Here is a 25,183-nt window from a genome sequence, read left to right as displayed (position 1 = left end):
TAGTATAACAAACCTAATGTAGACCAAACTCAACTTTCAATACTTTTAGATCTGTTTGTAATTCCAAAAAACGTATAATTCCTCTCAGATATCATACTGTATTTTCCACTACAGGCGGCAGTAAACGCGTGATCGTGAGTTCCATACAATAGATACTGTGTCACCTTTGGCTGGCCAATCAAACACATTGTTGCCTCTCAAAAGTGGAGCAGCTATCAGTAACCTTCATTTTACACGAGAATCTCACCACAATGGTGTCTTCAGTGTTTTTCTTCTGTCTTCTGTGTCTGTTATTCGGAAAAATAGGTAAGTTCCATTACTAAGGATTCAGATTTTTGTGTTGTTAGGTTTTTACGTTTAACTGAAAGTGCATTTGTTTTTTTCTTTGATTCCACTACAGTTCAGATGACAGAGTCGCAAATGTTCTCATCTGAACATCAAGAGTCTCGTTTCATATCAGCTCAAGTTGGTGGAAAAGTGGCATTAAAATGTTTATATGATGCTCATGTTTCTGCAAGAGTGTTCTGGTTTAAGCAAAATCTGGGACAAAAACCAAAGATCATCTCTCACTTTTTCAAATATAATGTGAACAACTCTTTTAGTGAAGAGCTCAAGAACAACCCACGCTTCACACTGGATACACAAGACGGCAAATATCACTTGACAATCAAAGATTTGCAAGGTTCAGACTCAGCTACTTACTACTGTGTTCAGTATTCATACACTTTAACCTTTTTAGAAAACATCATCGTCAGTGTAAAAGGTTCAGGTGTGAACATCAAAGCTGTGGTCCAGCAGTCAGCATCTGAGACCATCCAGCCAGGAGGCTCCGTGACCCTGAACTGTACAGTACACACTGGGACCTGTGATGGAGAGCACAGTGTTTACTGGTTCAAAGACTCAGACGAATCCCATCCTGGACTCATTTACACACATTTGGGCAGAAATAATCAGTGTGATAACAAACCCAGCACACAAACGCACACCTGTGTCTACAGCTTGCCAATGAGTAACCTGAGTGTTTCTCATGCTGGGACCTACTACTGTGCTGTTACCTCATGTGGACGTATACTATTTGGAAATGGGACCAAGCTGGAGCCTAAAGGTGAGTAACCTTTTCCACCTGTTTCTCACTTTATCAATATTTAAAGATATAGGCAAGAAAAAGCTCTGTTTCTGGTGTGTTGTAGGCACATTTAATTCTCAGGGCTTGGTGTATTTCTTGAGCGGAGCTTTGACATTCAGCTCCATCCTCAGTGTTTTACTGGGATACTTGCTGTACAAGACAAACAAAAGAAACAGACACCAATCGACAGGTAAGTGGAGTCTTTTAAGCTTAGAACGGTTTTAGCTAAAGTTGGATTTTCAATTAAATCAATGTTTCACAAACAGAATCTCAAGCAAGATTTTCAGGCCCAGCAACAACAAGTTCGGAGGTGAATATATTTTTTATGACTTGTTATAGCGCTCTTCAACAAACTTTTTACAGTCTTCTGTCTTATGGCCATTGTTTACATCTGAAATCATGTTCTTATCTACTTTGTACACATTTTGACAGGGGTACCAGCATGCTGACAGCCTTCATTATGCTGCTTTAAGCATTAAAATACCCAAGAGATCAAGAACGCAGAGAAACAACACCGACGATGAATGTGTTTACTCTGCTATAAACAAATAAAGATGGATATTTGCAAATCATGTAGTTATTTCTTTGAATCTCCTTGAAATGGCTGCAGTCTTATCTTGTTATATAGATGATTTTGTAGTTTCATACTGGTTAAATTGGAGTGATTCCCACTTAGGAACTGCATTTGTGATTTCACCTGTATGGCATACTGTAAATGTATGCTCTTTCTGCTACTGTGGCTCAGGTGGTAGAATGGTTTGTCGGCCAATTGAAAGATTAGTTACCCAGGTATTCCTGTCCACATGCTGAAGCATCCTTCTCCATGACACTGAACCATGAGTTGCCTCCAATGTATCCATCAGAGTGTGACAGAGTTACAGAGTGTTAATACTAGAAGAACGCTTAGTGAAGATAAAAGTGTTCTCTGAATATGCTTCATTAAATGTAAAAGACTTCTTGTCAGGGGGCTGGGTCTCTGACCCACCATTTTTGAGTTATTTTGTTGTTTTTTTTGGATTACTTATGAGATAATGTTAAGTTCTGAGGTTATTATTAGTTCATCTTAGTTGAAGTTTAGTCTAGTGTAGGTTATTGTCAATGTCTCCTTGTTTTTAAGTCTTTTTCCGTTTGCCATGTGTTACCTCCTTGTCTGTGTCGGTTTCCCTTGTGTCTCTCTCCTCTGTGTCCCTCTCCGTCTCCGTGTCTCCTGTGTCAAGCTTGCGCGTCCTAGTTCATGTCTCTCCTTGTTTCCTGTTTTATTTTGAAAGTCTTGTTTCCATGTTCATTGTGTTTAGTTTTGCTTCCCCTGTGGCGTCATGATTATTTGTGCCAGTGTTCAGTCCCAGTTTAGGTTTAGTTTCGCCCTTATTTCGCCTCGCCTTGTTCTCTTTTCTTGTATTAGCTGTGATAAAGGCTCGTTTTTGTTGAAACATCAGGTTATTTCTCCGGTGTCTGCTTTTGGGTCCACTCCACAAACACACCAGCGCACCCGGCTGTTCCACAAATTTCACAAGACAAACAAGTGGTAATTATTTTTCCTTTGTGATTTTCAGGTAATTAACCAGCACATCCTTTGATAATCACATAAATCTATTTCAGTCAGACAACTCAGGTTTAAATTTGATTTATCACAGCAGCAGATTCCCCAAACTAACGACTCCTTACAAAAATGTTTGATATAGAGATTCAAACATGCGATGCAGGACAGCAGCAGCACTGACTGCCAGTTTGAGAGGATGTGTGTGAGGAATTGGCCCGTTTGTGCTTTATCTGGCTTTGTCACACATACATACTGAAGGACAAATGCCATTCACCTACTCCATCCACAAATAACAGTAAAGTAAATTGACAAAGAAATCAGGCCTTTTAACCATTGGTGTGCAGCCTACAGGGGAAACAGAATATTCACTTTTATTATAACTAGGATGAAATACAGCTATTCAATTATTTCTATTTAATTCAATTATGACTAAATCATATTTACTACAAGAGATCCAACTACTTACCCGGGTCAGTTCTGTCATATTGATCATATTACAGGTGTGCTAATTGAAGAGTGAAAAGTGTTTATTCGTGTATTGAATAGTAATGCAGAGAAACACTCAAACAATTAGTCTAAAGAGCTTGGAAAGAAAAGCATCTGGACTTCTTTAAGTTGCCTGAATATGTTTCACCTCTCATTCAAGAAGCTTCTTCAGTTCTAGGGTCAGTTGGTGGCGAGTGCCAGATTAAAGCTCTATGGGAGTGTCCCCCAAGAGGGACATGGACCCCCCTTTTGATTCTCTAACTAATCACATGAGCCAAGGTGTGAAAACGGATATAGGTCACAATCAGCCAAGGCTTCCGGTGAACCCGCTGTGAAGCCTAGTCCAACCCTATCATGTCATTTCCTGAGGTCAAAAGGCCCAGGATGTGAGTGGGTGTTAAGGCGTCTAGGAAGGGATCTCAAAACTGGTTTATAGATGGCAGACGGTTGGTGTCGTAAACCACTACCTCTGTTCAAAGATGGTCGTTGACAGTGGATACTGACGGCTCCTTTCACTCCTCTTTCAAGCCAAGTCCATACGCTTTTCTTTCAAAGCTCCATAGACTACAACGACCTGGATCACTAAGAACCTTCACAGACACTTAAACATAGTGTCTGTGAAGGGTTAGGGTTAGAACATAGCAGTTCTAGAAGTGCGGGGGGGGTTGAGATGTTTTTTTGTAAGCCAGTGACCATATTTGCAAAAGACAGTGGTGCTATGTTACAAGCTTGGTTAGTAATTGATAAACTTGTGGCAGAGGTGTGGTCTCTAGCTCCGCTGCAGTGCAGAGGTGTTGCAGTGGGCTCAGGGGCTGTGCCAGGTACGCTGATGGGGCAGGTGGAGATAATTGTGTTAGCAAGGCCTCCTTCCTTTTAGTGAAGCTGGCGACCTGAGATGAAGGTATGTCGAGTGTTTAGTCAGCTGCAAAGCTGACTGCCAGGAAAAGATATTTGTGCCCAACCACAAAGGAACATTTCTGTGCACTAAATAAAAAAAACACCAAAACTGTCACCTGAATGCTGTGTGGGGTCCAGTTCTTTCTCAAAACTGTCAGGGTAAAATGCACAGATAGCTAAACAAGAGGGAAATAAAAATAGAATGTACATCATCTAAACTAGTGTACCACACAGCAGATCACTTTTTTTTTTATCAGATAATTAAAAAATAGAAAGGGAGAAGAGAAAAAAAAATAAAACAGTCACCAAAATCCCCCAGCAACACAGTTTGTAGAAGTTTAATTCAGCAACTCTAATTAGTGGAAGTGAGGCCTGTAGACAGTGAATAATTTTTTGTCAGAAGTGTCACTTACTAAGGTTACTGCATTGAAATGTAATGTACTGAGCACTTATTGGTCAAAAAAATAATAATTAAAGATACAGTACACCCAGTCAAATCCATAACCACAGAGACTCAAATACCATGATCCAACTAGTAACACTATCTCCAGATGGTCTTTTTAACACATATGTGGTGGGGCGTTCCATGTGGTGCCGTGCAGGGAAGGCGGATGCACCGGCACTGCATCTGCAATCATGACTTAAATATTGTACTGGGTCCCATGTTTGTTGTTGTTGTTGGTGATATGTACGACTGGCAGCGGGAGAGCTGCAGCCGTTGACAGTACTGTTAAAGCAACCGTGTGTGTGCTAATAAAGTATGCTGCAAAGCATGTTCATGCCATCGGGTCTGCCGTGGTGATTTACAACATAGTATAGTAGAATCTAAAACACAATAGCCAGTCATATGAATCAGCTGGAACATAAAATTTGAGACAAGGTGGCACAAAGACTTTTTAATCAGACTATAGGATCAGGTTAACTTTCGGGATACTGATCCACACAGTGAGGTAGCAGAGCGTGTTGTTGATAAATTTCAGGCTACTTGGAACCTCATTAAGATCCAACCATGAAAAATATGATTTTTTGCCATTTTTCAAGTGGTCTTAAACTTTTGATTGGGACTGTACAATGATCCTTTCAGCAGGGCTCAGATGCTGACAACACAGGGCCTCTTACCATTTTTCTGTTTAGATGTTTAGATCGGGCTTTTCAGGCACTGGCACCTAGGCTGTGGAACTCTCTGCCGTTGTCTTTACGCTGTCTAGATTCTACTGACTCCTTTAAAAAGCAGCTGAAGACATTTTTATACAAACGGGCTTTTAATTAATTTTAACTTGTATGTCTGATCTTATTGTAAAGCACTTTGTGATTTTTATCTGTGAAATGTGCTATATAAATAAATTTTACTTACTTACTTACTTACTTTTAGGGTTTTGTTTTTCCTGTGGGGTCATGTTCACAATGTCTTTTTTAATTTCGCTTGTAATGTTTTTTGTAACTTCAATTTATTTTTAATTTGTCTCCCGACGAAATGTTTTTTGTAAAGCTGATGTTACTGAAGCTCAACCACAATAAAATATTTAAAAACCTTCAAACCTTGACTCTATATGTGTGTGCAAGTTCAATCCAGTGATAACGCAGATTGTGTATGCATCGCTTACCTGGGAAACAACTGACACATGCAAGGTGGTGTTCTGTTCAGTCAACATACATTGTTAGATCGGCATACACATGGCACAAACTGACAGCTATGTATGTTAGACGATACATGCAAAACTGCATTTCTCTTTTCAAAGAATACATTAAAAACTGCAAAACGTGTAAATGCACTGCAAACTGTGCAGCCCTGCAATTGTCACTATAAACAACAATTTGCTTGCCCTAAAATAAACATCATTTACTTACCATTTGTCATCCGTATGCTGAACCGACGGCTTCTATTCACATGGTGGGATTACTCTACAATGTGCAAACAAGCAAGTTAATGCAATGTCCTCATCTTTTCTAACAGTTTTTTCACTAGTTTTACATTTGGCCAAGGTCAGCAGTAATACATAATGTTATATGCTATACTAATGGTAGCATGAGGTGATACATGGACTGTAAAGATTGCACAAGTAGTCCAATTCCTCCAGGATGGCACATAAATACTTGCTCACTCCCAGCACAATTTCAAGAGCAAGAAAGAGATTAGAGGAGACAGCCAGTTACTTTTGGATACCTGACTGTCATTAGGTATTGGGATGAAATACTCTGACTCATTCTTAGACCTTACACTGGTGCAGTGGGTCCTGGGTTCCTCCTGGTGCACAACAATGCGAGAGTGTGCAGATAGTTCCTGGAGAATGAAGGAATTGATACCACTGACAGGCACCAACACTTGCCTGACCTCAATCCTCTTGAACATTATGTTTCAGTCCTTTTGACACCACCAGGTTGCACCACAGACAGTCCAGTAGCCCAGTGATGTCCTGGTCCAGATCTGGAAGAAGGACATCATCCATCATCTCATCAGGAGTATGGCCCAGAATTTTCAGGCATGCATACAAGCACATGAGGGCCATACAAACTACTGAGTATCATTTGAATTGCTGCAATGAAACTAAGGCAACGAGGACTAGCCTGCTGCATGCTTTTTCTTTTTCTTTATTTTGGGGGTGTCTTTGTCACTGCTACTAATGCAATGGACCATTCTGTCTGATGCTATTCTACAGCATTCTGGGCGGACTTTCCCAGACTGGCTTCTAAATATAAGGGTCTCAGTCATCCACCGATGTGTTTCAAAGGAAAGCAAAGCAATATGTTGGGCATTAGCTTCACTGCAAGTGCTGCGGACAGTAAGCCAGTTACAAGTTACAGGCATCCTGATTTTCCGTGATCACTCCTATAATGTCTCCTTCTCCTAAAAGGCAATGACGCCCTGCTTTTCAGCTCACAAAACATTAATATAAGAACAGGCTGAGGACTGAAGGAGTTGTGGCAAACTTTCATGACATAAGCTTCCAGAAAGAACTTGCTTTTGAATCTGTGTTCACTCATTTTTGATGCATGAGGCACTACTGAAACAGCACAGCATCTCAACCCCTTTGCTATTTATTTTCGGCCTCTTTAAGTAGCCAGTTGTTGTTTTTAGGATAATGTTTGGGTATTTGACCAAAAATAGATGCTACCTGAAAGAAATATCAGGTAACAGTTATTTTCATACTGTTACCTGAATGTGCGCTGTACCAACAGTCCATTTCAGGCAGCTAAATAATTAGCTAAAAAACATATTCCAGAAGCTACATGTTAACATAAAGAGTGAGGGGATTGCAAGGTCAAATGCCTGTCCAAACTTACCATATTACATTTGCTTTTATTCTCAATTCTACGATGAAAGTGAGTGGACATTTCTTTTTAGTGTTCACAGCATCAAAAAAGTGTATACAGACCTCATTACTGTATGCCTCCACTGGGCAGCATGAGAAGTGTGTCAGTCATACTGTCACAAAGAGATCGATATCATGCGAACATCTAGCAAGTGCCGGGTGCCTTACTGTGTCTCTTTTGTACACGTACTGAGTCTGTAAATGACGAACAGAAATAAGTTCCACTGTGTGTCCTCGCTTGTGTTTACACTCTTTATAATGATCAGTTTTAGACTGAAAATATTAAAAAAACCAAACATGACACAACCATTATGGACCTGTCGCTATATCATCCTATCAAAGGAAACAACCCTCTGTGTAAAATGCACAGAAGACGCATTTGATATTGGGGGCAGATCACATGACTTTGCAATGGCCAATCAAAAGCTGTCTCGTCTTTAAAGAGTGGAAAAAAGTAAAGGGTTATTTCATTTAACACTGAGGTTTGCACACGATGACACCTGCCAACTTTGTTTTCTATGTGACATGTCTGATCTTTGGAAATTTAGGTGAGTTATGATTTTTTTTAATCTATCAGTGGCTATGATTGCTCCTCTATACACATGTGTTCATGAAATGTTTCCTGTAAAATTAATGCTGTGTCTGCGTTGTCTCATTCTCTATCAGTTCAGTTGACTCACCAGAATTTCTCCGTAACTCATAAGCAAGAGAGACGGTTTGTATCAGCTATTGTTGGTGAACGCTTGACTTTACAATGTTTCTATGAAGCCAACGATGCAACGAGGTTCTACTGGTACAAGCAGAGTCTTGGACAGAAACCAAAGCCCATCTCTACTCAGTATGTATTTAAAGCAAATGGGACTTTTCATGATGAATTCGAGAACAATCCACGCTTCACCCTGGATACAGAAATAGGGAAAAACCACTTGTATATAACAAATTTGCAGAAGTCAGACTCAGGTACTTACTACTGTGCAAGGCGGGTTTCTTTAGTCCTAGAATTTGCAGAAGGCACTTCTGTCAGTGTAAAAGGTTCAGGTTTAAACATCAAAGCTTTAGTGCAGCAGTCAGCATCTGAGACCATCCAACCAGGAGGCTCTGTGACTTTGAACAGTACAGTACACACTGGGACCTGTGATGAAGATCATAGTGTTTACTGGTTCAAAGACTCTGGAGATTTTTACCCAGGACTTCTTTACACCCATGGAGGCAGGAACGATCAGTGTGAGAAGAACAAACAAACATACAACTGCACTTACAACCTGCCAATGAAGAGCATAAACGTATCTCATGCTGGAACCTACTCCTGTACTGTTGCCTCATGTGGACACATACTGTTTGGACGCGGGACAAAACTGGACTCTGAAGGTAAATAACATTATGACTGAGCTTCGTGAAAGTTGTCCCAATTCAAACTTCGAAACCCAAAAAAATCAAATGGATGCAAATCTGTTTCTGATGTGCCACTTTATGCAGATAATCGTGCTTCTTTCTGGACTTTCTGGAGTGGCGCCTTTGCATTTACCTCCATCCTGAGTGTACTGCTGGCTTTCTTACTGTGTATGAGCGATAACTGTGGCTGTGAATCTTCAGGTAACAACTGTTTTGTTTTTAGCTCACAACTTCTAGAACTTTGAATGTTAATATATTGCTTTCTATGCTGCAGAGTCTCAAGCAAGTCCCCCCAGAGCAGATGCAAAGGTGAGTTAATACTGTTCAGTTAGATTTTACTTACGGAAAAATCCATCAGTGGAAATATTTTTTTAATACGTTTCTTGTTTTTAGGGTTCTCAAACAGAGAAGCTCATTTTTGCTGCTTCAACTGTCAACCTGTGCAACCGGTCAAAAAGTCAGAGAGATCAGACCTGGAGTGAATGTGCTTACTACAGTGTGCAGCTACAGTGGTACAAACAACAGTAAAACTGGATGTGTTTCATTTGTTATTAAGACACAATGTTCTTCTTTTGAGATTAACTGTAGAATAAAATTCAGATTTGAACATTTCTTTCTTTCATAGATTACTTTTGCTGTTTGTGGTGTGCAGATAAAATATAATACATGCATTTGTGGTTTCTGTTTTATTTGTTGTTTTGATTTTTCTGCTGGTAAATGATTTTTGTAATTTTACTGTATTCTAAATTCTTCTCTCAACAAAATGTTCTATAAGATTCTTTTGTAAATCATATGTTACTGAAGATAAACCACAATAAAAATTGAAAGACCTTCAAAGCTTGACTTGTGCGTGTGCACTAGTGATGTGTCGATCGCGAACGAAATGGCTCTTAGAGCCGAATCTTTGACATGAACGATGCGAGTGGGGTTTTTTTTTTTCTTTCTATCACGCTCTCTCTCGCACTTCTTTTCCGCTTCACTCTGCACTCCAGCCTTGTGCTTTGCGCTGGGCAGAGGGGGGAGGGGCGGTAGTTACACTCAGTAGCACAGGAACAGAGCGGGAGGGAGAGAGAGAGAAAGAGAGCCAACAACGTCACATTAGAAAGGTATAGTAATCATCCACAACTATTTTCAGTTGCAGATGATAAAGGATTCAGAAAGTTTATTCATGCAGGCCTATATGACAGAGAATGTGCATGTTCTTTTTGTTTTCATATTTTATATTTAATTGTGTTGTGGTTTGCAGTGTTTTGTGTTTCACTTTAAATTTCTAAAAGGGAAAAGCTGAGAATTTAAATAGTAAAAGTTGAAATGTGAATAGTTGGTTTTTGTATTATATGATTTATTTATTACATTTTATGTGGAGTGAATAAATAAAAATATATTTACGGTGGCCCCTAGAGACAAAGCACATACAAACTTCAAATCACGTACGAACCCTGAAGCACGTACAAACTCCAAAACACGTAAAAACACAACAGAAGTGCTCTAGGATGCTTGGTGCAGTGTTGAGCTTTTGTTACCTAGAGGCTACACAAGCCAGCAAGTACCAACGACCGGATTTGGTGTGTGGTAGTAACAGATAAATGAACGTTTTTTTTTAAATTATTTGAATATATATGAGTGCTTGTGTATAAATACACAAAGAATACACATATGCTTTCAATTGTGTAATTTAAGTGATCTAGGTAGCTCTGTTTTGGAAGTTCAGTTAACGCTATAATGTGTTTTGGAGTTTGTACGTGTTTTGTCTCTGGGGGCCACCGTATATATTTATATATAAACATATATAAATAAAACCACTTTTTTTTTTTACATTAGTAATTCCTTTTGTGCATAATTTTATATTTTTGTTAATAATAAATTAATTAAAGCAACAAAACAACCTGAAGAGCCGGTTCGGAGCCGAAAGAGCCGGTTCTCTAAAAAGAGCCGGAAATCCCATCACTAGTGTGCATGTTCAATCCAGTGATAACACAGACCCATGTGGCTGTTAGTGACAGTATTATGTGTGTCAGAGAATTCAGCTTAACTCTAGATAATAAAGAAATGTAGTTGTTCTGGTGCCAAATTAAAGAAATAAACTAGAGTTAAACTATTACCCTACACAGTACATGAATACAAGAAGAACATTGAAGCTCCACACTGATTGTCCCAGTATCATATAAAAACGTCACTTTTCAAATGAAATTTTTCACTTAAAACTCTGGTTCAAATCAACTTTGAGACTGCATAAAACATCGGCATCTAAAAAAAACATACATAATTATTTGTTTATTATTCATCATATTGAAAATGGAAGTGTCTGCTATTTGTATTAATAATATACACTGATCATGCATAATATTATAAGTACTAACAGGTGAAGTGATACGTACAGTGGGGCAAAAAAGTATTTAGTCAGCCACCGATTGTGCAAGTTCCCCCACCTAAAATGATGACAGAGGTCAGTAATTTGCACCAGAGGTACACTTCAACTGTGAGAGACAGAATGTGAAAAAAAAAATCCATGAATCCACATGGTAGGATTTGTAAAGAATTTATTCGTAAATCAGGGTGGAAAATAAGTATTTGGTCAATAACAAAAATACAACTCAATACTTTGTAACATAACCTTTGTTGGCAATAACAGAGGTCAAACGTTTACTATAGGTCTTTACCAGGTTTGCACACACAGTAGCTGGTATTTTGGCCCATTCCTCCATGCAGATCTTCTCGAGAGCAGTGATGTTTTGGGGTTGTCGCCGAGCAACACGGACTTTCAACTCCCGCCACAGATTTTCTATGGGGTTGAGGTCTGGAGACTGGCTAGGCCACTCCAGGACTTTCAAATGCTTCTTACGGAGCCACTCCTTTGTTGCCCGGGCGGTGTGTTTTGGATCATTGTCATGTTGGAAGACCCAGCCTCGTCTCATCTTCAAAGTTCTCACTGATGGAAGGAGGTTTTGGCTCAAAATCTCACGATACATGGCCCCATTCATTCTGTCCTTAACACGGATCAGTCGTCCTGTCCCCTTGGCAGAAAAACAGCCCCATAGCATGATGTTTCCACCCCCATGCTTCACAGTAGGTATGGTGTTCTTGGGATGCAACTCAGTATTCTTCTTCCTCCAAACACGACGAGTTGAGTTTATACCAAAAGTTCTACTTTGGTTTCATCTGACCACATGACATTCTCCCAATCCTCTGCTGTATCATCCATGTGCTCTCTGGCAAACTTCAGACGGGCCTGGACATGCACTGGCTTCAGCAGTGGAACACGTCTGGCACTGCGGGATTTGATTCCCTGCCGTTGTAGTGTGTTACTGATGGTGACCTTTGTTACTTTGGTCCCAGCTCTCTGCAGGTCATTCACCAGGTCCCCCCGTGTGGTTCTGGGATCTTTGCTCACCGTTCTCATGATCATTTTGACCCCACGGGATGAGATCTTGCGTGGAGCCCCAGATCGAGGGAGATTATCAGTGGTCTTGTATGTCTTCCATTTTCTGATGATTGCTCCCACAGTTGATTTTTTCACACCAAGCCGCTTGCCTATTGTAGATTCACTCTTCCCAGTCTGGTGCAGGTCTACAATACTTTTCCTGGTGTCCTTCGAAAGCTCTTTGGTCTTGGCCATGGCGGCGTTTGGAGTCTGACTGTTTGAGGCTGTGGACAGGTGTCTTTTATACAGATGATGAGTTCAAACAGGTGCCATTCATACAGGTAACGAGTGGGGGACAGAAAAGCTTCTTACAGAAGACGTTACAGGTCTGTGAGAGCCAGAGATTTTCCTTGTTTGAGGTGACCAAATACTTATTTTCCACCCTAATTTACGAATAAATTCTTTACAAATCCTACCATGTGAATTCATGGATTTTTTTTTTCACATTCTGTCTCTCACAGTTGAAGTGTACCTCTGGTGCAAATTACTGACCTCTGTCATCAATTTTAAGTGGGGGAACTTGCACAATCGGTGGCTGACTAAATACTTTTTTGCCCCACTGTATGAGTGTCACGATATTTGGGAGCAAGTAAACACTTTGTTCTCAAAGTTGATGTTTTAGAAGCAGGAAAAATAGGCGAGTGTGAGTATTTGAGTGAGTCTGAGTTGTGGGCCAAATTGTGATGGCAAGACAACTGGGTCAGAGCATCTGCAAAACTGCAGCTCTTGTCACGATTCGCAGGTGGTCAAAGCTCACTGATATATGTGGGGCGTGTAGGCTGGTCCTTTTGGTCCCATCCAACAGATGTCCTACTGTACCTCAAACTGCTAATCTGGGTTCTGATAGAAATGTGTCTGATTTCACAATGCATCACATTTATTTGAGTATGGGGCTGCATAGCCGCAGATCAGTCAGGGTACCATCTTGATCCTGGTTATCAGAACTGGACCACGAACTGGTTGATGACTGTGGCCTACTTCAGCAGGATAATGTACCCTGCCAAAATAGTTCAGAAATAGTTTGAGTAGCACAATAACGAGTTTGAGGTGTTGACTTGACCTTTAAAATCTCCAGATCTCAAGCCGATCAAACACCTGTAGGATGTGCTGGATAAATAAATCTGATTAATTGAGGCTCCACTTCATAACTCACAGAGCTTAAAGGACCTCTTGCTAAGTTTTTGGTCACAGCCAAGAAGTTGCTAATGAGCAGCAAAAGTGTAAAGTAAGTGTAAGTTCCTTCTGTTCCAGAAATGTTTAAGCTAGATGGCTAATATGTATTTACGTGTAAATGTGTTTGTCAGGGGCTGGGTCTGTGACCCAGCATTTTGAGTTTGTTTTGTATTTTGTATTTTCTTATGTTTAGTATGTGAGTTCTTGTGTTATTCTTACTTAGGGTCTAGTTGAGTTTTAGTTTAGCCAATATTATCATCTATGTCTCCTTGGTTTATGTGTCATGTTTCCTTTCCAGTCTATCATGAGTTTCATGTCTGTGTTGTGTCCATGTTGTCAAGCTTGAGTGTCATGTCTACGTCTCTCCATGTTTTCTGTTTTATTCTGAAGAGACCAGTGTTTCCATGTTGAGTGTGTTTTGTTTTACTTCCCACTGTGGCGTCATGTTCATTTGTGTCAGCTGTGTCTCTCCAGGTATTTCCACTTCCCTCATTACCCTTCTGTGTATTTAAGTCCTCTGTCTCCTTCTGTTCTTTGTTGGGTCATCTGTTTGTTTTCATGTCAAGTCCAGCAGAGTTTTTATGTTAATGTAAGGAGCTCTGTTTCTGCTGTTTGTTTGTATATCAATGGTTACGTTCTCCGGGGGGCTTAAATGATCGCTGTCCAGTTTGCATGTTTCTTTGGCCATCGTCATTATCGCACATTTTAAGGTTTCCCGATTCGTTTCACCGCTGGTTGTGCTTTTGCTGTTGTGTTCTGGTTTCTTTGTAGCAGCTGCAATGAGTTTTTGTGTAGGACACCAGCTCATTTCCAGTTTCCTCGTGTCTGCATTGGGTCCTTTCCAATAAACAACAACGGCACATTCCTGCTGCTAACATTGTTCGGCCCTTTCTCCTGTGATATTTTTACTTGTGTGGGTTAAAAAACTAACTTCCTTCTACGGTGGTACTGTAATCTATGAAGTTAGCATTGAGTTAGCTCACTAGTTTCCATCTAAAGATGATATACCATGTTCTGACTGAGGGATTTTTGAGAAATTAAAATGTACAGCTAGCTATCATCTCCGACATAAATGAAGACAGAAAATTAAACAGCAGTGACGTTTGTAGGATTACTGAAGTTGGACTAGCTGGTATATAATGATGTGCTACTTTTTGGCTAGCTACACAGCTATGGTTAGCATAATATAAACACAGTTAAGCTGGAGGATGAATGTAACTTTTTTTCCACTCAATAAAAGTTAACAGGAGGGTTCCCAATGGTCAGGGACAAATGCAATCACATGGCAGGATGCTGTAAATGGACAAAACTTTAGTCAGGAGAACAACTGAGATAATCTATCCACAATATGAGGTTAGTCATTAACAGACTGCTGCATGGGCTGGGCTGTAGCTACATCGTAACGTTTTAAAAACTGAGCTTTAAAATAATTAGTGGTAATAAAAAACAGGAGGACTGACAGTGATCAGTGTTCTTTGTTAGGGGGTTGTTCAGATTAAATAGAACAAGATACAAAGCATTAAAACATGTTAAAAACACAACAGCCTTAATGGACCCAGAAGCAGGGTTCATACGTTGTGAGTTCACAACTGTAAACATTTAAATATATCACAATGAAAAGTCTAACCGCTGCACTAGTCCTACACTTGTGTTACAAGGACAAGCAGGCACAGAAAGGTAACAGTGGTTGCATCCTGTCAAACACAGTGCCTTTTACCATCTTTCTATTTAGATGTGTCAGTGCAACGGCCTCTGTGGTTTCAGCAGGATGTGCTCTTACGCTCACACATACTTCATGACCCAAGGACCACTTGCTGTAAACACCCAACAAAACTGTAGTTTTCCACAGGTCTTGTTTATTTCATGCTGCAACTCATATGAGCTCAGAACCATTATTGTATAACAGTGATTATGCAAACAGCAGTTGAGTAGAGAGTAAAATAATGTGACACAGATGCTGAAACTCAGTAAAAATGATATGAATTAAAAATGTGACATTGCATTTATGCAACTTAAGAGCAACGATTTCCTAATCCTGAATGTTAAACATCAAAATCCTGTGTGAATACAAATATTCCTGATTATCTCTTTCTGGACCCAGAAGTTGCCGTTTTCTTGTTTAACCTTTTATTATCTACAATGAGCTCACTGCCAGAATCAATATTCTGTATACTCAAGTTATTACTCAACACATGTTTTTAATTAAATGTGTTTTCATTACAGAGTGGGGTATACTGGAAATGGAGGTAAACCGGTCCAATAAAAAAAATGATCATGTTTGTATAACATATTTAATGCAGACCAAGCTGCATTTTCTAAGGTTTTAGATCTGATTACGATTCATAATTTTTGAATATAGGCTATGTCTAACCGTGTAATTCTTCTTAGATATCACACTGTATTTTCCACTACAGGCTGCAGTGAACACGTGATCGTGACTTCCATACAGTAGATACTGTGTCACCTCTGGCTGGCCAATCAAACACATTCTTGCCTCTCAAAAGCAGCACAGTAACCTTCATTTTACATGAGAATCTTACCACAATGGTGTCTTCAGTGTTTGTCTTCAGGCTTCTGTGCCTGTTCTTGGGAAAAATGGGTAAGTTCCATTATCATGAATTCAGATTTTTGTATTGTGAAGTTATTACATTGAACTGAATGTACATTTGTTTGTTTTTTTTTCAATTCCACTACAGTTCAGATGACAGAGTCGCAAATGTTCTCATCTGTTCATCCAGAGTCTCGTTTCATATCAGCTCAAGTTGGTGGAAACCTGACATTAAAATGTTTCCATGATGGTGACAGGTCTGCAAGACTTTACTGGTTTAAGCAAAATCTGGGACAAAAACCAAAGATCATCTCTCACTTTTTCAAATATAATGTGAACAACTCTTCTAATGAAGAGCTCAAGAACAACCCACGCTTCACACTGGAAACACAAGACGGCAAATATCACTTGACAATCAAAGATTTGCACATTTCAGACTCAGCTTCTTACTACTGTGTTTACTATTTATACACTTTAACCTTTTTAGAAAACATCATCGTCAGTGTAAAAGGTTCAGGTGTGAACATCAAAGCTGTGGTCCAGCAGTCAGCATCTGAGACCATCCAGCCAGGAGGCTCCGTGACCCTGAACTGTACAGTACACACTGGGACCTGTGATGGAGAGCACAGTGTTTACTGGTTCAAAGACTCAGACGAATCCCATCCTGGACTCATTTACACACATTTGGGCAGAAACGATCAGCGTGATAACAAACCCAGCACACAAACGCACACCTGTGTCTACAGCTTGCCAATGAGTAACCTGAGTGTTTCTCATGCTGGGACCTACTACTGTGCTGTTACCTCATGTGGACGTATACTATTTGGAAATGGGACCAAGCTGGAGCCTAAAGGTGAGTAACCTTTTCTACCTGTTGCTCACTTTATCAGTACTAAAAAATATAGGTAAAAAAACAGATCTATTTCTGTTGTGTTGCAGGCACATTTAATTCTCAGGGCTTGGTGTATTTCTTGAGCGGAGCTTTGACATTCAGCTCCATCCTCAGTGTTTTACTGGGATACTTGCTGTACAAGACAAACAAAAGAAACAGACACCAATCGACAGGTAAGTGGAGTCTTTTAGGTAACAGCTTAGAACGGTTTTAGCTAAAGTTGGATTTTCAGTTAAATCAATTACTTTGTGTTTCACAAACAGAATCTCAAGCAAGATTTTCAGGCCCCGCAACAACAAGTGCAGAGGTGAATATCGATTTTTTAATGACTTGTTAAAGCGCTCTTCAACAAACTTTTTACAGTCTTCTGTTTTATGGCCATTGTTTACATCTGAAATCATGTTCTTATCTACTTTGTACACATTTTGACAGGGGTACCAGCATGCTGACAGCCTTCATTATGCTGCTTTAAGCATTAAAATCCCCAAGAGATCAAGAACACAGAGAAACAACACAGACAATGAATGTGTTTACTCTGCTATAAACAAATAAAGATGGATATTTGCAAATGAGGTGGCCAATTTTCTTTATCTATTAGAGAAATGCTGTATTGGTGTCTCTTAGCATAAACATTTTTGTACTTTCACTGTGGTAAAATTGTAATGATACAAATTTAGGAACTTCTGCCCTGTTTGTTGTTTTTGTGATGTCAAGGATTCCTCCTTTCTTTCTTGTTCTTTCATTGTTTTTTCCATGTACCAATGCATTTGTAGGAGATATTAATGATACTTTTCTACAAGTTTAATATATGAAACAATGTGCTTGTTTTTATCCTTATTGCTTTTCATGTAATTATGGAGACATTATGGACAAATTCACTGATGATCAAATAAATCAATTTTAGCTTGGTAAAGCATGTTTGAAAGGATTGATTTGTTCCTGTAGAATATAGTAGAGGCTCCAAAACCCCCGCTGTCCACTAATATGATTATGGGGATATGATATATGATATGACTTGAAATTGAGGAACACCGTGGGACATGTCCTTCGAAGGCCGGAAGTGCAAGGCTGTAAAATGGGACGGTCTAGCCTCTGATTTGCGTAACCAGCTGTCTCTGTGGAGTTTAATAAAGTCAGCCGTCTGCTCCTTGCTATCTAAAATATAACAAAACACTGGAGTAAATTCTCAACCATCTCACACTTCAGTTTAATCCGTTTTCTGTTTGACATTTATTCAGATGTGTAAAAACTATAACTTTAATCACAGCCAAACCGATTTACTCAGGACCAAATAAAACACTTAAAAAAAGCCAAACAATAACATTTTTAAGTTATCTAAGTGACTTATATATCATCATGTTTAAACCTGAGAAGCAAAAGACTGCGAAAAGCAAAAGCATCAGAGCACTTTTGCAAATATGCAAAGTCTTTATAAATCGAGCAGATATTTGAAGTTTACACAGCTACATTCTCACCTGAAAATATCTTAAAAGTTTATTTTGAGACTCAGAAAGAGTAATATTAAAACCAAGTAGCGTCGCCTTTGTTTGAATTCTGGGATAGGTTGGGCAACAAAGGATACACCCGACCCATCCTTCAAACCCGGGAAATGAAGGACGCATTTGTCGGCTGCATTTGGAGGAGTCTGAGACAGCCTGCGTCGTCTGGCTGTCGTGTAATCGGTCTACAAATGCAGCGTCCGAAGGATGCAACCCCTGAATTTGGATGCAGCTTCTGTCTCCCGGTGAAAATTGCCTAAGTGTTTGCATTACTCCCTTCTTCTAGCTCCAAGTTACTCACCAAGTAGCAAGAACCCCTTTGTGGTCACACTGTGAGTGGATGACGTTGACTATGATGTGGTGCCTTCAAACAGGGGAGGAGCCACACACATATATCACCTCGGCCTCCTAAAAGCATGGAGAGAGGCTAAAACAGCTTTTCTACTAAGCCTGGTGAGAAATAAGTTGGAGTTGCCCAATTCCACCATTCCCACCTCCCTCCATTATGATGACCATCTCACACAGGCCCAGAGAGCAGCTGTTGCTGCTTTGCGAAAGCCTTTTGCAGATGTGTATCCCCCCTGACCTGTCATACCAGTGTCAAAGAGCACTGTTTTGTAATGTGCCCTTGTGTGAGGTTGCATTAACAGCCCTATAGCTTACCCCAGCATAAGAGACAAATATTGAGAGAAAATTGGCCAAAATGCTAAAAATATTAGCAATAGAAGAGTGTTGTGTAGTCCCATAGGTTTTGCATCAACTACCACAAGGAGTTTGATGTCTACCCAATGCCTCAGGTTGACAAACTCCTGCACTGGTTAGGCACTGCTCACATTTTCACAACAACAGGGAAATAACTGCTTTCTCCACACAATTTGTCATATTTCCATTCAACTTGTTCGGAGCCCAAGCCACCTTCAGTGCCTCATGGACCAGTGCTTTGTCCACATGTTACATATGCTGCCGCCTATTTGGATGATGTCATCATTCACAGTGAAACCCGGGCAGAGCATGTGCGGTGGATGACTGCAGTCCTGGAGTCCCTGAGGCAGGCGGGGCTCACAGCCAACCTGAAGAAGCACGCATCCCAGGAGCAAAAATGAGGTGAGGTGGTTTTTGGAGTTGGTTTGTGCCTGGCTTTGTGTCCAGAGAGGTGGAGCAACGGGTTCAGGGTGTAGTGTCAGGGGAGGCTGACTGATACAGCTGACCTCAATTATCTGATCATAGAAAACTAGGGAATGCATTTACCCAAAGGTAATCATACAAACACTGGCACTTATTTAATCTTATTTTTTTATAATCTTTGTTAAATGCATCTGTGGTTATTAACAGGAAGTAGACTGTATCCAGAGATGTCTAAGGGACTGAACATAATGGGGAAGTTAGCTAAATAAAATAACATTTGATTTTTCCTTTGCATGCTTGACACGTCTGTAGCAAGCATGACGGACCCCACCACAAAGTTCGTACACTTCGGCAACTTTATTGTGTTGCTATTACTTTCAGCACTTGGCTGCAGCTGCACTTACGCACACACAACAATGAACTCAGGACCCAGTTCATTCTTTTTATGTAGGTGAGCCATGGTTGCTGATGGAGTTCCACTCCCCTGCAGCTGCGCCACAAACCATGCCCACCAATGTCTTTTCTTAAATGTATTCTGATTGCAAAGTATTTGGTTTTCAGCTGCAGAGAGACTCCTTTGGCAGTCCATAAAGATTTAATTTAAGGCTGAAAATGTTAAAGAATTAGAAAAAATGTTTTCAGTACCATATATATAATATATATAAATGTATTTTTTTTCTTATCTCATTTGCAATGCATGAAGTACTACTAGCTCTGCTGTTACTCCCTGTCAGTCTTAGTCCTGACTCAGACATTCAAAGTGCAATGATTTACTCTTTCCTCTCTGTGTCAGGTTGTGGTTTTTGGGAGGATGTTACTGTGTTAGTCTGACCAAAAATAGATGCTACCTGAGAGAAATAGCAGCAAAGTCAATTTCAATAGTGTTACCTGAATGGCACTGTCAGTACCCTTTAGGTAACACAGACATATTACCTACAGTCCATTTCAAATAACAGTAATGGCAACAGACCTTCAGAAATAATAAGAACACAAAACACATGCTACCTTTTAACATAAAGACCTACCATGTTACATTTGCTTTTATTCTCACTTCTACGATGAAAGTGAGTTGAAATCTGTTTGCAGTTTTCACAACATCAAAAAAGTGTATACAGACCTCATTACAGTCTGCCTCCTCTGGACAGCATGAGAAGTGTGTCAGTCATACTGTCACAAAGAGATCGATATCATGCGAACATCTAGCAAGTGCCAGGTGCCTTACTGTGTCTCTACTGAGTCTGTAAATGATGAACAGGAATAAGTTCCACAGTATGTTGTCAGTTGTGTTTACACTCTATGTAATGATCAGTTTTAGACTAAAAATATATTTTTAAAAAAACAAAAAAACCATGACACAACCATTATGGACCTGTCGCTATATCATTCTACCAAAGGCAACAAATGTCTGTGTTAAATGCACAGAAGACACATTTCATCCTGGGGGCAGATCACATGGCTTTGCAATGGCCAATCAAAAGCTGTCTTGTTTCTAAAGAGTGGAAAAAAGTCAAGGTTCATTTCATTTAACACAGAGGTTTGCACACGATGACACCTCCCAACTTTGTTTTCTATGTGACATGTCTGATCTTTGGAAATTTAGGTGAGTTATGATTTTTTTTAATCTATCAGTGGCTATGATTGCTCCTCTATACACATGTGTTAATGAAATGTTTCCTGTAAAATTAATGCTGTGTCTGCGTTGTCTCATTCCCTATCAGTTCAGTTGACTCACCAGAATTTCTCCGTAACTCATAAGCAAGAGAGACGGTTTGTATCAGCTATTGTTGGTGAACGCTTGACTTTACAATGTTTCTATGAAGCCAACGATGCAACGAGGTTCTACTGGTACAAGCAGAGTCTTGGACAGAAACCAAAGCCCATCTCTACTCAGTATGTTTTTAAAGCAAATGGGACTTTTCATGATGAATTCGAGAACAATCCACGCTTCACCCTGGATACAGACATAGGGAAAAACCACTTGTATATAACAGACTTGCAGAAGTCAGACTCAGGTTCTTACTACTGCGCAAGGCGGGTTTCTTTAGTCCTAGAATTTGCAGAAGGCACTACTGTCAGTGTAAAAGGTTCAGGTTTAAACATCAAAGCTTTAGTGCAGCAGTCAGCATCTGAGACCATCCAGCCAGGAGGCTCTGTGACTCTGAACTGTACAGTATACACTGGGACCTGTGATGAAGATCATAGTGTTTACTGGTTCAAAGACTCTGGAGATTTTTACCCAGGACTCCTTTACACCCATGGAGGCAGGAACGATCAGTGTGAGAAGAACAAACAAACATACAACTGCACTTACAACCTGCCTATGGAGAGCATAAATGTGTCTCATGCTGGAACCTACTACTGTGCTGTTGCCTCATGTGGACACATACTGTTCGGAGAAGGAACTACTCTGAAATATAAGGGTAAGGAACATTGTCACAACAAATACAATATTGTGCTAATAAAACTCTAAAAAGTGCAAAAAACATTCTGAAATCCTTGATCTGGAATTCTGGGTCTTTACAGACAAGAATAAATCTCACTTCTTGGTGTATTTCTTGAGTGGAGCATTGGCTTTCACCTTCACCATGGTGGTTTCTCTGGCTTTCGTACTCTACAAGATGAATAAAAGAAAAAACTTCCAATCAGGTATGGACCATTGGTGCTACTTACATCTAACAGCTTGTATTCATTTATTTGGCTTTTCAATCAGATTTCAATTGTATGTATTTCACATTTAGAGGCTCAAGCAAGATTTTCAGCTCCCTCTGTAGAGGTATGTTTCATCTGTTTAAACGATTTTACAATTTAAATAACATAAAACACATTTTTCACAGCACTTTTTATTAGAAGGCATTTTTTGATATACATTTCCTTTTTTTGACAGAATGCTCATACAGACAACCTCCACTATGCTTCTATAAATGTTAACATTTCCAGAAAATCAAAGAAAGAGAGGAACAGCAAGACGGAATGTGTTTACTCCAGTGTGAAGCAGTAGGACTTGTCCGAAATCTTCATGGTCCATAAGATGTAAAGTACATAGAATCTCAAGTGTAGTGTCAGGTGGACATTATGTTATCCTTGTGATAACACTGTTTTCTATCCACAACAGTGCACAATTTCTCTGTCATAAGATAGATTGATAGATAGATAGTGACAGAAAGTGGCATTACAGGACTAGTTTCAACATTGCTGTGTATATAATGAATTTTCATGTCTATATTTTGTCAGAAAATAAAAATTGAAACTCCTGTTGCTTGATTTGCACACCCCTTCTGCAGCTTTGAAAATGTAGGTTTATTTTTTGTTTTTCAGAGTGTGTTCACTGTTCACTGGAGAATATATATATATATATATATACATATTAGTTAACAATATTTGTTTTGTATTATGACTTTAGATGAAGATGAACACTGAATAACAGTTATTCAATCTTACAACTAAAAACCTTCAATTTTAAGATAATAGAGTTTTCAACAAAAGAAAGTTGTGATGTAGAGTGGCTCGTGTGCTTTAGTGCAGAGCACAGTCACCATCAAAGCTCATTTTTGTGGTGCAAGTTTGTCTGACTCTCCCTTTGTTCTTTGTTGCAACGTCCTAAAACTTAGAGTGTGAAATGCTGTGTTTGGTTAGCACTGCTCATTATCCCATATGGAAAAAATATATATAAATCTTGTAAAGTTTGTATCTGTCTTGTGTGAAACTTGTATGAAAAGCATATAAGAGTGAGAACAGATATATGATCCCTTGAAAAATTATATAATGAAACTTGTATGTTTTGGATACTTACTAAAACAATGTATGAAAGTAATGAGAAAGTGGCCACTTTCATGAGTAAATCATATAAGCCTTATATGATTTACTCATGAAAGTGGCCACTTTCATGAGTAATCACATATAAGTTTTTACTATTTCTTTTCCATATGGGATGGCATTACTTTGCTCTTGTCTGTTCAAAATACATTGGGCCTTACTTGCTGGTATTTGTATGAAATCGATACAAATATCGCTTGCAAATTAACCTGCAAAAAGTGAGCTTGCATGTAAAATTATAGTTGGATTTCTGAAATATGTGCACCATCCTATTCTGTGCTATAGCACATCTTGCTATTGTACAGGTAAAGTAATTTATAAAATATTTTTCCTTTATTATTTTTCAATGAAAACTGACACAGTAACATTTATGTATATGTTTACTGTAAAATTCTGATCTGATATCTGAGTGGGACAAGCCAGCCGGGTCATGTTAGGCTGACCTGTGACATCATCAAGTACACTCGTGTTCAAATTGTACAAAAATCGTGCTACGTTCTCAGGAAGTCTGGACTCCTGTGTGAACTTATGAAGTCTGCGAGAACATGAGTACAGAGTTGCGTACGTGAGTATTGAGAAATGGCCCTTAATAGAGTGGGGTTACATGCGGTGATGCTAGCATTAGCCATGTTAGCACGTTAGCTTCAACAGGTGGTCAGGCTGAGTCCACAGGGGCGCACTCGGAGGTTCAGCTCTCTGTTTCACTGCAGGGTCCCTTTCCTTCTTCACCTATCTCAATCACATATCTCTATTAAATTTTTGTCAGGCAGAGTGTAAAGTGGCATTTCAAGGCTGAATGGCCTTTGTACAAGCACATGCACTTTTTAGCAGAGCAAAGCTATGAGCACAAACAGCAGTGTAGAAAAATCCAGGCAACAAGTCTATGTGTGGCTAATTTGCATTGCTTTTGGATCTCATAAATGAGATAAAAAAAAATCTAAAATCTAATCTGAAAGCTAATCCAGAAGGTAATCCAATAGTTAATCCCAAAGCTAGTCTATTTGCTAAAATAATAGCTAAGATGTGAGCTAACAGGAAAGGAACATGGATTTTGAAATGAGGAGTGGAATTGCCATTGGCCATTGGAATCGTCAGAAATAATCCTTAGATTTTTTAATCTGTTTACTTATTTCTCTTATATAAATTGTGTTTTTAAAAAGATTTTGAAAATCAGTTTTTTAATTTGGAAATTGAAAATGATTTTTGAAATGAGATTTTTCTTGCGAGCTGAATTTGAAGTATTTATTAATGGATTGAAAAGTAATTTTAAAATATTGACTTAAAAATAGTGTTTTTAAATTACATTATTAACTAAGAAATTACTTTAGTAAGGTTTACAATTGCATAATTTATTGTACAATTCATTATTTAAGCAGATAATTCTTTATTTCTATGCATGTGTCAGGGTTTCTGGGTCGTTGACCCAGTATTTTCAGTTCACGTTCACTGTTTATCTACTGCCTGTTCCACTTCCTGTTTTATTGTGTTAGCCTTGGTCTGTGTGCATTATGTTCAGTCCTCTTCCCATTTATCATTAGTTCATTATGTTCAGCTGTTCACTCACCTGTCTCCAATCGTTGTCATTGTTAGTCATGTATTTAAGCCCTCTCTTCCCTTCAGCCCTTGTCGTGTCATTGATGTTATGTTGTCGTTTCCGCCTGCGTTCAGTCAGCCAGCCATTCAGTCCTTTGTTCATTCAGTCAGCCGTCCAGCCAGCCATTTCCTACCTCTGTTCTGTTTGTTCACTCCATCGGCAATAAACACCCACCTTCACCTACCTACCTTTGAGTCCAGCGTTTGGGTCCTCCTCCTCTCATCCACGACACAAATCCTGACAGCATGCGGCTCTTGTGGTCCTCCATACCACAGTGGTTTATTGCTGTAAGGTTTTGAGGTCAAATTTAAAAGGTCTAATTGACTGATAATCAAATCCACGTCTTTAAGGATCACATTGTCATCA

The 25,183-nt window shown here is 39.3% G+C and overlaps 4 protein-coding genes across 4 annotated transcripts; all 4 read left to right on the top strand.

Moving 5' to 3' along the window:
* The first annotated feature begins 61 nt into the window (after nucleotides 1–61).
* Nucleotides 62–3,056, top strand: LOC120739133. Its single transcript, XM_040040817.1, has 5 exons — nucleotides 62–306; nucleotides 401–1,105; nucleotides 1,191–1,316; nucleotides 1,393–1,436; nucleotides 1,559–3,056. Exons 1-5 carry the CDS (start codon nucleotides 252–254, stop codon nucleotides 1,676–1,678), a joined length of 1,050 nt encoding a protein of 349 aa, XP_039896751.1. The 5' UTR covers nucleotides 62–251; the 3' UTR covers nucleotides 1,679–3,056.
* A 4,789-nt stretch (nucleotides 3,057–7,845) lies between these two features.
* Nucleotides 7,846–9,395, top strand: LOC120739131. Its single transcript, XM_040040816.1, has 5 exons — nucleotides 7,846–7,908; nucleotides 8,027–8,728; nucleotides 8,837–8,953; nucleotides 9,027–9,061; nucleotides 9,146–9,395. Exons 1-5 carry the CDS (start codon nucleotides 7,854–7,856, stop codon nucleotides 9,278–9,280), a joined length of 1,044 nt encoding a protein of 347 aa, XP_039896750.1. The 5' UTR covers nucleotides 7,846–7,853; the 3' UTR covers nucleotides 9,281–9,395.
* Nucleotides 9,396–15,461: 6,066 nt separating this feature from the next.
* LOC120739053 lies at nucleotides 15,462–17,975 on the top strand. The gene is made up of 5 exons (XM_040040705.1): nucleotides 15,462–15,945; nucleotides 16,043–16,747; nucleotides 16,834–16,959; nucleotides 17,050–17,093; nucleotides 17,219–17,975. Exons 1-5 carry the CDS (start codon nucleotides 15,891–15,893, stop codon nucleotides 17,336–17,338), a joined length of 1,050 nt encoding a protein of 349 aa, XP_039896639.1. The 5' UTR covers nucleotides 15,462–15,890; the 3' UTR covers nucleotides 17,339–17,975.
* Nucleotides 17,976–20,204: 2,229 nt separating this feature from the next.
* LOC120739187 lies at nucleotides 20,205–22,661 on the top strand. Its single transcript, XM_040040884.1, has 5 exons — nucleotides 20,205–21,010; nucleotides 21,129–21,830; nucleotides 21,934–22,056; nucleotides 22,149–22,183; nucleotides 22,295–22,661. The coding sequence occupies exons 1-5, from the start codon at nucleotides 20,956–20,958 to the stop codon at nucleotides 22,406–22,408; spliced, it is 1,029 nt and encodes a 342-aa protein (XP_039896818.1). The 5' UTR covers nucleotides 20,205–20,955; the 3' UTR covers nucleotides 22,409–22,661.
* Nucleotides 22,662–25,183: the final 2,522 nt, after the last annotated feature.

Source organism: Simochromis diagramma, unplaced genomic scaffold, assembly GCF_900408965.1.
Source record: "Simochromis diagramma unplaced genomic scaffold, fSimDia1.1 OVJJ01000317.1, whole genome shotgun sequence".
Lineage (NCBI taxonomy): Eukaryota > Metazoa > Chordata > Actinopteri > Cichliformes > Cichlidae > Simochromis > Simochromis diagramma.
Note: the sequence above shows the minus strand (reverse complement) of the source record. Positions and strands in the feature narration are given on the sequence as shown.

Bases quoted from the DNA above. Each gene is read 5' to 3' on its own strand.
- LOC120739053 (XM_040040705.1), top strand. From the start codon at position 15,891: ATGGTGTCTTCAGTGTTTGTCTTCAGGCTTCTGTGCCTGTTCTTGGGA. The intron at 16,748-16,833 runs GTGAGTAACCTT...GTTGTGTTGCAG, and splicing joins GACCAAGCTGGAGCCTAAAG to GCACATTTAATTCTCAGGGC. The intron at 17,094-17,218 runs GTGAATATCGAT...ACATTTTGACAG, and splicing joins CCGCAACAACAAGTGCAGAG to GGGTACCAGCATGCTGACAG.
- LOC120739131 (XM_040040816.1), top strand. From the start codon at position 7,854: ATGACACCTGCCAACTTTGTTTTCTATGTGACATGTCTGATCTTTGGA. The intron at 8,954-9,026 runs GTAACAACTGTT...TCTATGCTGCAG, and splicing joins CTGTGGCTGTGAATCTTCAG to AGTCTCAAGCAAGTCCCCCC. The intron at 9,062-9,145 runs GTGAGTTAATAC...TCTTGTTTTTAG, and splicing joins CCCCCAGAGCAGATGCAAAG to GGTTCTCAAACAGAGAAGCT.
- LOC120739133 (XM_040040817.1), top strand. From the start codon at position 252: ATGGTGTCTTCAGTGTTTTTCTTCTGTCTTCTGTGTCTGTTATTCGGA. The intron at 307-400 runs GTAAGTTCCATT...ATTCCACTACAG, and splicing joins TCTGTTATTCGGAAAAATAG to TTCAGATGACAGAGTCGCAA. The intron at 1,317-1,392 runs GTAAGTGGAGTC...TTTCACAAACAG, and splicing joins AAACAGACACCAATCGACAG to AATCTCAAGCAAGATTTTCA.
- LOC120739187 (XM_040040884.1), top strand. From the start codon at position 20,956: ATGACACCTCCCAACTTTGTTTTCTATGTGACATGTCTGATCTTTGGA. The intron at 21,011-21,128 runs GTGAGTTATGAT...ATTCCCTATCAG, and splicing joins TCTGATCTTTGGAAATTTAG to TTCAGTTGACTCACCAGAAT. The intron at 21,831-21,933 runs GTAAGGAACATT...GGGTCTTTACAG, and splicing joins AACTACTCTGAAATATAAGG to ACAAGAATAAATCTCACTTC.